Source organism: Protomyctophum bolini (assembly GCF_963924005.1).
Source record: "Protomyctophum bolini genome assembly, chromosome: 24".
Lineage (NCBI taxonomy): Eukaryota > Metazoa > Chordata > Actinopteri > Myctophiformes > Myctophidae > Protomyctophum > Protomyctophum bolini.
Genome location: NC_137885.1, coordinates 13,948,492 through 13,961,310, shown reverse-complemented (window position 1 = coordinate 13,961,310; position 12,819 = coordinate 13,948,492). Strand labels below are relative to the sequence as shown.

At 43.0% G+C, this 12,819-nt stretch overlaps 1 protein-coding gene across 1 annotated transcript in view; it reads left to right on the top strand.

Moving 5' to 3' along the window:
• Positions 1–12,819, top strand: part of LOC308311769 (beta-galactoside alpha-2,6-sialyltransferase 2-like) — a gene marked incomplete at both ends in the record, with an annotated part of 47,808 nt that overhangs the window by 33,882 nt on the left and 1,107 nt on the right. Inside the window, one exon of the mRNA XM_080758550.1 lies at positions 311–485. Coding sequence (XP_080614676.1) covers positions 311–485 — 175 coding nt within the window. The remainder of the gene's footprint in view (positions 1–310; positions 486–12,819) is intronic.

Here is a 12,819-nt window from a genome sequence, read left to right as displayed (position 1 = left end):
TCTCTTTTGTGATTCAACGATGAATACTCTGTCTGTGTGCGTGTGGAGAGACACCTCCTTTCGATTGGAATTAATTTACCTCCCCTGTCATCTTTTGAAAGAGTTTGAAAGAAGCCGGTGATTCCCATATTTGAATGGATTGTGTGGTGTTAGGTGGTACCAGATCATGGTCGCTCCCTTCGTTGTTGTGGGCTGTGGGTGTCACTGTCTGTCACTCACTTCTTGGTCACTGTCGCGTCCAGTGTGAGGGTATTGATCCCATTCCATTTATATTAGCATAACCCTCCCCTCCCCTCCCCTCTCCTCTCAGTGGTATGAGAACCCGGACTATGACCTCTTCACGCCGTACAGCGAACGGCGGCTCCGGCGGCCGGACCAGCCTTTCTACATCCTCCACCCGGTGTTCATCTGGAACCTGTGGGACGTGATACAGGCCAACACGCAGGAGAACATCCAGCCTAACCCGCCTTCCTCTGGATTCATTGGTAGGTCCCTCAGTTACAGCCCATCCTCTGGATCAGGGGTGGGCAACTTAGATGATGTAAAGGGCCACACTCTCTCCAGAGGGCCACTACAGTTCCACACTCACTCCAGAGGGCCACTATACAGTAGTTCGACACTCACTCCAGAGGGCCACTAAAGTTCCACACTCACTCCAGAGGGCCACTATAGTTCCACACTCACTCCAGAGGGCCACTATAGTTCCACACTCACTCCAGAGGGCCACTATAGTTCGACACTCATCCAGAGGGCCACTATAGTTCCACACTCACTCCAGAGGGCCACTATAGTTCCACACTCACTCCAGAGGGCCACTATAGTTCCGATGCAAACTACAGTATAGGATGCCATGTCGAAATCCTCTTCCTTACCTCTACTCTCGTCTACCTCTCCTCTACCATTAAAACAAACGCATCCGGCGTGTGATCAAAGCCTAATGTAGCAGATTAGCTCAGCCGGTAATTGCCTCCACACTCACTTTAGTGGCGTGAATAAATCGGGCAAGGTTTCAAACTATCAACACGTGTGTGTGTGTTCGTGTGTTCTGTATAAGCCCTTTAACAAAACAGATCGATGATTCGTTGTACTTGTGTGTCCGAATATGTGCCGTGTCATCCTGTGGAATTTGAAGAAGGTCTCCAGTCACACACACACACATTTAGAAGACATTTTTTTAAATGTTGTCGTCAGGCCTAGTTTGTGATGTGATAATGTGTCCCCGGGCTCTATCCCAAAGTTCTGCCGCACCTCCAAATTAATTGGACTCAAACTGTGCAAATAATTGTGCAATTAGGCGGTTGCTTGGATTTAATTCGGCTTAATTCGTTTGGCTTTGACCCATTCATTATTGTTCAGGCTGGGGGTCATAATTATACCCACAACCCATTTGGAAGGAAATTAGCCTGTTAGTCATTGATAACAGCCTGAGACGTCCGAAGCAGAGCTCATTTCCTTCGTCAGGCTGTGAGGGTTATCTGCCTAATTCAAACCATTAAAAATAAAAACACTGGAATGAAATGAACCCCTTTATTAAGACCTGAGGCTGATTCTAAAATGCCTTTGTTACATTCCCTTTGTATGTCTAGGGGTATTTAAGAAGAGGATGCAACACGGCTGGCATAAGAATTGTTATTTATTAAACGGTAGAATGATAAAGTATAATAATAATGAACAATAGTGATTACAGCTTTAAGACAAAACAAAAGACAGGCTATATGGGGCAACTCAAATAAACCATCAAAACTATCTAGCCCTATTCTACAGTATCACACAACACTCTTACCTAGCTCTAACCAATGAATGAAATGAAATGTTACACCAGGTCAAAACTACCTGAACTGTCTACCCTAACTACTGCCTAACAAAGGTTTACAAAAAGTACGCTCCCATACGCCATATAGATTATATTATATATCTCTGTATATATAAATAATAAATATATATATATAATTATAATCAGTTGTATCTTTACCACAGGATCACAGAATCAGCTCAGGGGCTCCACACAGATATAGCCCTAGGCCTACGCTTATAAACAGATACAGAATCGGCTCAGGGGCTCCACACAGATATAGCCCCAGGCCTACGCTTACAAACAGGTTTGAACCTTTGAGCTTTAACTAGCTCCGATGGACAGAGTACTGCTCAGTATGGGGTGACTGAGAGACAATGCCAATGATCAAACAGCACAGCTGCTGCTAAGTAGTCTTCCCAGGCTGGCCCTCTGAGCGTGGATTGGCTCCTGGTGACAAGGTGGTGGGCAGGCAGGTTGATGGGTCTCAGCCTCCACGCACCACAGCAGACCAGACCTGTGGCTGAAAGGACTGATCAGCACTCTGTATAATGTAACCTACTCATGATACATTATATATATATATATATATATATATATACATATACATATAAACATAACCACGTTATCATATAATATATATATATATATATATATATATATATATATATATATATATATATATATATATATATAAATACAATTACCACGTTATCATCTCATAAATATAATCATAATCCGATTATGTAACAGTCTTCTGCAACAGTGACAATTGGTGGTGATAACAAACGCTATGACGCTATTTTCCTGCTCGGACACAGCCAGGGACAGACACAGCCACACACTTAGCTGTCTATAGGAGTGGTTGCACCACTCAATAAAATCCACATAACCTTGAATTCCGAAGCATTAACAAAGTAATGTCGTGAACTGTTTTTCGCATGGCCGGTGACTCACACCACTTTATTTGAAAACGTGTCGCACCAAACATTTAGAGATAACACCGTGAAGCAGCATCCTGTACTTTAACCACGGAAACACCAACCATGTGGGGGGGGGGGGGGGGGGGATCACATCTACACCATCGGAGCTGATATGTAGACTGTATCTGCTATACAATACTGGTGCTTCTCAAACTTTTACATTTCAAGGACCACCATGACTGAGCGTGTACAAATGGAACCGTAGCCTCTGTACAAGCCACACACGTCGCAACACTTTACATCTTTATATCTGCAAAAACAAATTGCTGAATGTTCTCCCATTTTTGCCAAATGTTCGCCTATTAGCATGTGCTCAGAATAGGGGGCACTATAGGGCTTTCATGTGGTTAACGACAAAGCAATTTCAGTTTGGACGCACACAGAATCACAAGCAAGTTGACGATATAAAAAGCTACACACATTTAATTTACACACACTAACATGTGTATCGCAACGACTCCCAACATGTTGTCCTGTGGGGGCAGTATTGCAATGTCCTCCCCAGTAATTAAAAAAAAATCACACCCGTGTGAACTGAGTGGTGCAACTCCTCTCTCCACCCCCCCCCCCCCCCCTTCTCTCTCTCATTAGCAGGCAACTGCAGCACTGTCTCTCTCCGTTTCTGGCACAACGGCGCCTCTACTGGTACTCATAGTCATACTGGTGCTCATTAACGTCAGTCACATAGGTGAACCAACACATAACTGAACACGGACATTGCTGTTCCTTGGAGTGGTTGCACCACTCAAAAATCACACCTATGTGAAGTGAGTGGTGCAACTCCGTGTGGGGATCCCCAGGGGGTCCCCGGAACTCCCAGACCCACAGGAACGAACCCAGGGGTGCCGGCCCGGTTCCGGCGAGCTGCCCGGTTCCGGCGAGCTGCCCGGCGTCCGAAACGGTCGAGAAATGACAGTTACTTTGTGGGGGATTTTTGTGCTCGGACAGACGGACCCAGGCAGGGACCCATGAGGGACCCAGGGAAAAACATAGCTCCATAATGGAGTGGTTGCACCACTAAAAACAAATAATGTTTAGTGAACAAAATAACATCAAAGGTAGGGTAAAGGCATAGTCACACCGAAGTTTAATTCTACTGCTGGTTTTTCGTTCAGTCTATATCGTGTTAAACGGAGAAATCCTGTGTCCACCTTAAAAGCTGCGCTGTGTAGCACACATAATGGCCTCATTCATTTTAAACACGTAAACCAGGGGTGCCCAAAAGGTAGATTGCGATCTACCAGTAGATCACAAAGGCTGTGCAGGTAGATCACTAAAAATATTTAATTTAAATATATAATCTATTTTTGGAATCTGCCACTTGAGTTAAAGGTGACTTGATTGATTGACAATGCAATATTTTGTTTTCAACAGTGTTGCTGTGCACAAATTAAATACAGAAACCCCCTAACTATTATATTTCTCCCCCTCTATTTCCCATTCCAAGTGCATTTGTCCTATATGTATTCGCCAGCACCCCTATTCTAAAGCCCCCTCAGGTACATATTTAAACTATTTTCACCAATGGTGGGTAGATCTTGTTGAGCTGATTTGTGTGTGGCCACCCTTGACGTAAACCTAGTTTAACCTACGTTTTCTAGCCTAGTATATCGTTGCTGTTATCTCCACATTTTAATTTATTGAGGGGCGCTCCTGTAGGCGGAGCAGAACGTTACTCTTTTACCTGCTTTTTACTAACACTAACATTACAAAGATGCCCAGAACATCGGGATGAACCTGTGTAGTTTATGGCTGCTCCAACAGTAGTGGCAACATAAAAAAAATTAATAAAATAGATTAATGTCAAAATATCCACCTGAGACCAGAGCCATAGAGTAATGGTTGAGACGAAGCTGTGAAAGGTCCTGAAAGATGCATAACGTCAGTCTTACCCAATACCCAATCTTTCTGTTTTATGAACACAAGGCTGCTGTACTTTATACCTCATACTAAGCATTTAATGTATGAGGTATAAAGTACAGCAGCCTTGTGTTAATAAAATAGTTTGTTTTACCGTTTGTTTTACATCATCATTACATCACCTAATCATAGCATGATAAGAGCGCCCCTCACTTCACACGGGTGTGTTTTTTTTCTTTTTCTTCTATAATCAATCGATTTATTAACAGTTTGCAGAATTACAGTACATTTCAAGTACAACTCAATACAAAAACTGGTAACTGTGAGTAGACGACACCATGAAAGCGTTACTTGTTTACAAGAGGGCCCACCATTGTCAATACATCAAAAAATCAACGCCCTACTTGATCATACTACAACGTCACACAATTCACCCTTTGTCAGCCTTCTGATTGGTCCCTGACTGACCAACCAGCAGGCTCTTTCTGCCTTGTTCCGCCCTGTTTATGTTGAATTTGCTCATTTTTGGGAAAAAACTAAAAACAAACATGATATGCCCTGCAGTCACCATGCTGCGCCTGTGATGTTCCTTTTTACTGACACCAAGTTTAAAAAAAGAATTGAATTCACAGGATATCAGTACGAAGCAACTGAAAAACACCTTATATCAATGGTAGTGGATGGAGAGAGAGGATTTTTGTCCCACCAGGAAACGGCAACCAATGGGTGTGAAGAGGGGCACAACCACGGGCGGGACTTGACAAAGGGTGAATTGCAGCAAAACGTGCCGCCTCTCACCACATTTCGAGCTTGTAGATCTGCTACTTTTGATATTTTTGCAGTTTTGGACATTATGAGGTGTCCTCCCTACAGAGAGAGTACTGTATACTTCATTGACTGGGGTCCCCCAGGGTGCTGTCTCTTCAGTGACAATACAATGTAGTGCATTGTGAGCTTGTAGATCGGAAGGGTTCTCCTATTATGACCAGAACAATGCATTTTAAACTCAAACCTTTGCTTCTGGAGGTCCCAAAATGCACAACATTTTCAGATGGTAGTCCGAGGTTTCCACCTGACAGCGGTGATGACATTCACAAAATGAACCTGGCAGACATTGTGAGCCGACAATGAGACGTCTCTTTTGTGTGGTAAAACGAGACGCACTTTTCCCTTAACCCATTAAGACCGGAATGTCTTCTAAATCCTAGAAATCCTTTCTACAGTATATCAGTGATTTTATTTTATTTTTTTAAATAGCAGATGTACAAGCTTGTACATGATCCACTGTTTTTGAATAGCCAACGCAAAAATAATAATAATGTATTGTAAATTGTACTGTAAATTTACGGTTTTGAGGGGTTAATGTATTCACAGAGACCTTTCTTCTGCTTTTTCAATCTCACAGATATTTTTCTAGACCTGACATTGCAATTATCTTTGAAGTGAGAAAACCCCCAAATGCTGTGATTGGGTGATTCTGATCGAGTCCATTACCTCCGGATTGTCGGCGCTGATAATTGGATTTTCCTTTTTTTCCCTCTTTGACATGTCTTTGTCCAATTATTACACACTGGATTCTAACATGATATGAAATATTTAAACATCGCTGACACCAGTGACACGCCAGTACTACAAAGAATAATCATGGTGGGGAATTAAAAGGTCATATTTAAATTTAGATTTATTTTATTTTATTAACCCATTCTGGGCGGGAACCCCTTTTGGTGTTAGCTTGTTATGCTTTAGCTATTGAAAAATAGCTGCTATTTTTGAAAAACCGATGTAGAAGACATTTTTTTAATCTGATCTCAGGTCAAAATGGGTTAATGTACAACTCTGTGAACTTGCTGCATATTCTTTTTTCCCCTTCACATTTTCTGAAGTATATAGCACAGATTATGCTTTTGTGTGACACTTGCAGTGACGCTTGCAGTATGTTTAAGTAATGTGTTCATTTACAAAACATCACACTTGTGTGAAGTGAGTGGTAGTTTGTTTAAAGTGCTCTAAGCCAACATTAAAAGTCCATAAACTTGGCTGCTATGACGTATACGATATAGAGAATGTGACACGGAGGTGTTTCCGGCATGAACGGTATACCAACATATAGGTGTTCCAGGTCTAAATGTGTTCATTGTGCTTCAGTAGACACAGTACGTGGGGCATACATGCATTGGGAATCATGGCTTTGCCCATAACCATGGTGGACGCAATGGCACAATGGCTTCAATGAACAGCAGCAGCTAATTTGTAATCAGCCTTATCTGTATATTTCAATATACTCTATGCAATTTTATAGTATATCTATGGCGAAGACGTAACAGACCAGCGATGGATGGACCGTGCAGTTTGAACACCGTGCAATGCAAACAACATTTTTTCATGAACAGCTTATACTTCTTTATAGGAGGTCATTCGTGAGCTCTTGCGTCGTACAATACCAAAGACAACTTTAATAAGGGCACAACACAGAGGTTCAGGGTGTCACCGCACAGGATCACTGCACCGAGAATCTGGGATGATGACGCTGACGTCTAAAAATCGTTGTCGAGCCATCTCGTGGGCTATACTTTCATCTTGTTCTTTATCTTCTTTTTTAAATAAACTCGTATGGTCAAAACATAGTTGCTTCTCGCTCGGGTGAGTCCACCGTTGCTCTTTGGGTGATTCCCAAAGTCACCGGTCCACGGCTACGGGCCGACAAGAGTTTTATAAGTGACAGTTTTGAACTGATTTATTGAATAAGTATTCAGACCTATTATCAGTTTTAGCAGGTTGTTAGAAGTACAGACAAAGGTTATATGCCGAAAGGATAAGGACCCCTGGGGGGGAGGGGCTTGATTGATTCCTTTGTGGTCCATTGTACTCAATTCATCAGTAACGTAATGTTGTTGGAGTGTTCACACAGCGCTGCGTCTGGTCCCGAGACGTGCCATTGGCTGCTGGCATGTGAACAAATCCCGGTTGTTGTGTTTTTTTTCTTAAACACTTTTCTGATACAGTATAGGGTACAGTAGGACTAATCAAGATAAAATGGCACAATATTTCTCTACTCGGTCCGTGTCTCATAGGAGGGCTGTGGGCAGTCCACCATTGACATCATCTGTGGGGAATCCAAGCTAATAGAAACTGCAGGCTTTCTAGTCCTGAAAAGTTGAAAGAATATTGTTTAACGATGATGTCACGGGTGGACGGGTTCCTGAACTGACCACAGCCCTCCTATGAGACACAGATTGAGTAGGAAAAAAAGGTGCCATTTTGTCATGATTGTTAGTGAGGATCTATTATATGCAGATAGGTTGAAAAGTGGTCCTTGTGGTGTGATGCCTAACCGCTCCAATGACTGGCCGTGTGTGCAACTCTGTCTGAATGTCTGTTTGGGGTAAAACAGCTGCAATACCGCTGGGTGACCTACATTGACACTGTTGAGCAGCCTAAAAGGGCCATTCGCACTGAGCACTATAACTGCAACCAGTCAACAGCCAACAGTGTTGTTGAGCAGCCTGCACCGCTCAGTTCACACGGGTGTGATTATTTTGTATTTACTACTTTTTTTCCCCCTTATTTTTTTTATCCCACAATTTTGCAACCCATTTTTTCACCCACTGTCAATTATCTAATGTAATCCTGGGCTCTACACTTACTCTGCATGCCAACCTGGGGGGGGAGGGGGCAGCGGACTGACCTCATGCTGCCTATACATGAGGAGTCCAAGCTGCTTCTTTTCACCCGACAGGGGAGAGTTTCCCCGGCCGGACGTAGCACGTGGAAGGAACACGTTATTCCGACCAGTTCCTTTCCCCTCCATCAGGCTGGCCAGGGGGAGGTAGTTTAGAGACCAGGATTACTGCATGTTTTTTGTGAGGGTACCTACCCTAGGGGACACGGGGAGGACATGCAAACTCCACACCCCGCCTCTGGTGTGGGCACTGATGACGAGGAGGAGAGAACACGCCCACAGCGTCCCCAGTGGGAATCGAACCCAGGACCTTCTGGCGACAGCACTATCGACTCTGCCACTGTGCCCTCCATTTTGTCTTTACTTCATCGTAATGACAGTATGGCGTGGCGAAAATTGCCGACCTACAAGCACCGCGATGTGTTGTGAGCCAGTAGGTCAGCCACTTTCCTATATTTTTTTGGTCTGTTTTCGTGCAATTTCTGCCTCAAATGGCGTTCCCAAACAGGGACGACTGGTCAAAAGAGGATAAAACCGTTCAAAGATGAAATAACCGAAAGAGTGACGCACCGCCACACTGCGTACGAAAGGCCAAAGCAAGAGGGGAAGCCACCCTTTTATATAGTCTGGCCCCCTCCCTCACGGATAGCGGCGCCTTCACGAGACAATATCCGGCAATTCCAGGCGCTGCTCTGACGCATCCATTTTGTCCAAGCCCGAATGCACAGGGCTGGTGGTGCGCTCCTTGTTGTTGGAGGCACAGCCGGCCTGGCTGTGCTCGTAGCAGCGCGGCGGTGGCGCCTGGCCACCGACGGTGGCGGCAGAGGGCCCTGCAGCCCCCGCGGCTTTGTTGGCGCCTTGCGCCCGCCGGTTGAGCTGCAGTCCGCTGGTCTTGGAGACCGCGGACTGGGTGGTCTCCGCCGACGGATCCTTGCAGCGGAACAGGATGAGGAAACAGCGGTAGAACTGAGAGGGAGAGAAAGGGGGGAGAGGGAGGGATAGAGGGGGAGAGAGGGAGGGATGAAGGGAGAGACATGAGTAATGACAGTGTGTGTATATTGTTGCTGTCGGGCAGTATCTCCATATTTGCATTTGTTTCTTTTGGAAATGAACACCCTATACTTCCAAGCGTAACACAAAAGCATCAAAAGTAAGCCAACGTATACGTGGTTCAAATGATTTTGAGAGAGTTTTGTAATAATAATAGTTTGTGTATTTTCACCACTGATGGTGAATTCTTTGGCACACTAGTGTCTCACAAACGTAGCTCAATGTCGAGCTTTTATTTATTTATTTTTTAACATAATTTCCTCCGCAAAGTCCTATAGTCCGGCAGCCGACAGGCTTCTTTAGTCTAAAGCGGGAAATTTGGTATATAGTCTTTTTTTATTGGCCTAAAATATTGTCTATATACATAGCCACTTGCCCAAATGTGCCCATAATGTGCTGACCTAATCACATTTGTCATGATGTCTATGGCCGTTTTTAGCCCAAGGAGTGTATTTTGTGCAAAACTAATGGTTGGAATGGATTCAGAATCATGAAAACCCCCTAGTTTGACATGTCACATGCTACAAGCAAAAGGAAAGTTTGTCATTTTTGCCTGCCAGATGTTAATGGTAGGGTCACAAGAAACCCCTATAAATAAAATCCCAATACTAACAGCCCGTCAGCAAGTGGATTCACGAATGTATGTATGTAGACAATATTTTAGGCCAATAAAAAAAGACTATACCAAATTTCCCACCCGTCCACCTCAGCTGCCGGACTATAGTAGTACAAAGTAGTAAGGTTGATATCTCTTTTTTGCAAGTAGAAATATATCCGGGTCTTGAAGGGTTAACCGCTGGTAATATTAACATTTGCATTCTGAAAGAGTTAGATGTTTGCTAGATGGAAAATATGTACATTCGGAAAGTAACTCACTGTACACTGCTCATTTGTGGTGTCGATATAAGCAAGAGAGCATGAGAAAGGTGGCATACAATGATAGTATGAGGGCTGCTGCTACGAGTGCCAAGAAGCCCCAGTACTAGCCATATGTTTGTAAGTGTCGAGGCACCAACCTTCTCTGAAGTCTTAAGAAACCTGATGTATACGTTCATGTGTAGAGCAACTGAGTCAGATAATGACATCATTACTGCTTTGACTAACCCTGTATACAGCTCATATATATATTCTCTTCCAAACTGTGGAAGCATTGGCGGACTCGTCTGCATGTTAGACATTGAAAACCTGTTTTTTTTATTACTTTGCAGAGTCTGTCGAAGGTTTTAAGAGATTGTTAAAAACGTATTTATTTCGTCAGCACTTTATTTTATGATATATTTGTTACATTTTAATGTTTTACCTTCTATTGTTTGTTTCATGCCCTTGTTTTAACATGATTGTTTTGCCTTGTTGTACAGCACTTTGTAACATTGTTTCGAAAGGTGCTCTATAAATAAAATGTACTTACTTACTTACTTTTATTGTTTTTATTTTCTACTGTACTGTATGTTTTATCTGTGATATGATCTCCTTGTACAATTTTGAGGTATTTGTACTTGTGTATTTCCGATTTCCAATACTTCTACTCCATTACATCTCAGAGGCAAATATTGCACTTTTTACTAGATTCCTGTGTCAGAGTACCCTGCCTGTGTCCCTTTAATGCCCATATATGGAGATTTATGTGTCTGTCTCTCTGTGTCCCTTTTTCCCTATATGCAGAGTTCTGTGTCAGGCACGCCCAAATATGCAGTGTTGTGATGTCAGAACAGGCCAGATCCATATATGGAGATATAGAGGTGACCGGGTCCAAAGTCGGTGGGGCGAACGGTTCTCGAGTTCTGTGGATTACAGCCGTACGTATACGAACGAACAGAGTAGACGGACATACAGAGACGTGTGTATTTATGTATTTATAGATATAGATTTATTTCCATGTCTTGTCAAACAAAATTAATAAACCAACCCTTACAGTGATGGTTCCAAAGTGGCCAATGCATAATAACCCATTTAGGCCTGACCTCAACATAAAATAAATTACATTCTAAATCCTCCAGTTTTCTGAAATATATATTTTCACGATTTTTCAAAAATAGCAGTCCTACAAGCTCGTAGCGCACCACTCAGTCTCACGCTATGAGCTTGTAGATCTGCCATTTTTCAATAGCTAAATTATATCAATGTTTAAAACACCAAAAGGGGTTCCCGCCCAAAATGGATTAATGTGAAACATGCAACTGCCTGAGAACCAACTGACTTCACAATCATCTACAATCATCACGCTCTCAAAAGAAGGAAGGCGGCCGCAATTTACATGTCAAATCAATTCCTCTCGAGTAGGCCCGCTCGTTACGTTACCTGACATGAATTGCAAGTGGTGGATTGATTTAAGTGTAGTGTACACGCCAACCCGCCTTATTTCTATTCATGATGGCTGGCCAGGAGCGTGCATGAAAATGTCAAAACTAGCCATACTTACCAGTAAGACGCGCAAACGCGGGAAGCGAACGCAGCTCGTACATATTTAAGTTAAGTTATTTTTAAGTTTTGAAGTTTAAGTTTTTAACTTAGTCATAACCATATAAGGAGTCCCCAAAGCATACGTCCAAATATGGAGTGTGTTGCATCAATCACAAACAAATCACTCAGCTCCATATATGGGCACAAAGGTGGGACACACAGACAGACACACAGACAGACAGACAGACATGATCTGCTAGGTCTCATAGTAAGTGCTCACTGAGTTCGCAATGACAGTTGCAGTGTCAGGGTTACGATATATAGTTGTTGGCAGAACTGTCCATGTCTGGTTGTATATTAACACCCTATACTTAATTATCCATGAGTGTCACACGAAAGTACTAAGTACGTAGTGAACATACTGTATGTTCCACTATTTTACCTTAAAAAGTGTATATAAGGTGTCCACACTTACAGCGATGTATACATATTTGCACTGAAATAATGATTATTTGGACCTGAATTCATGTATTTGGTTAGCCGTACCCAAATATATTCATTTTCTGCTGCCAGGGTTTGCGCTATCTTTAAAGTCTTGTTGTGGCATTGGGACTGTATGTACGTACTGTATATGCATGCATGCTAGCACTGCAACTATCAATTCCGTGGAGCTCGCTGAGGGAGTGCGTTGTTTGCTTCTCTGGGGGCAAGCCGGTAGGGGATAGAATGATCCAAGATAAATTACATTTTGAGGATGGCCATGTTTTGTTTGTTTTTGGTCTATTTTAAATCTGGATGGGAGTCCAGAAGTGTTATGGCTGTTGGTAGGGCCGAAACATTGGCTACTTCTTTGCACCTTTCACTTTGAGCACAGATCACTTTATGAGCATGTTAAAAATAAAACTATTAGGGCTGTATTTTGCGTGTCTTAAGTACCAGGTCTTATTCCCTAACTTGAGTAAACTAAAGACCTGGAGGCGTGGTCAATGCTCTTTGGCCACTCAGAATAGCCAAATGGCATTGATCACGCCTCCAGGTCTTTAGTTTACTCAAGT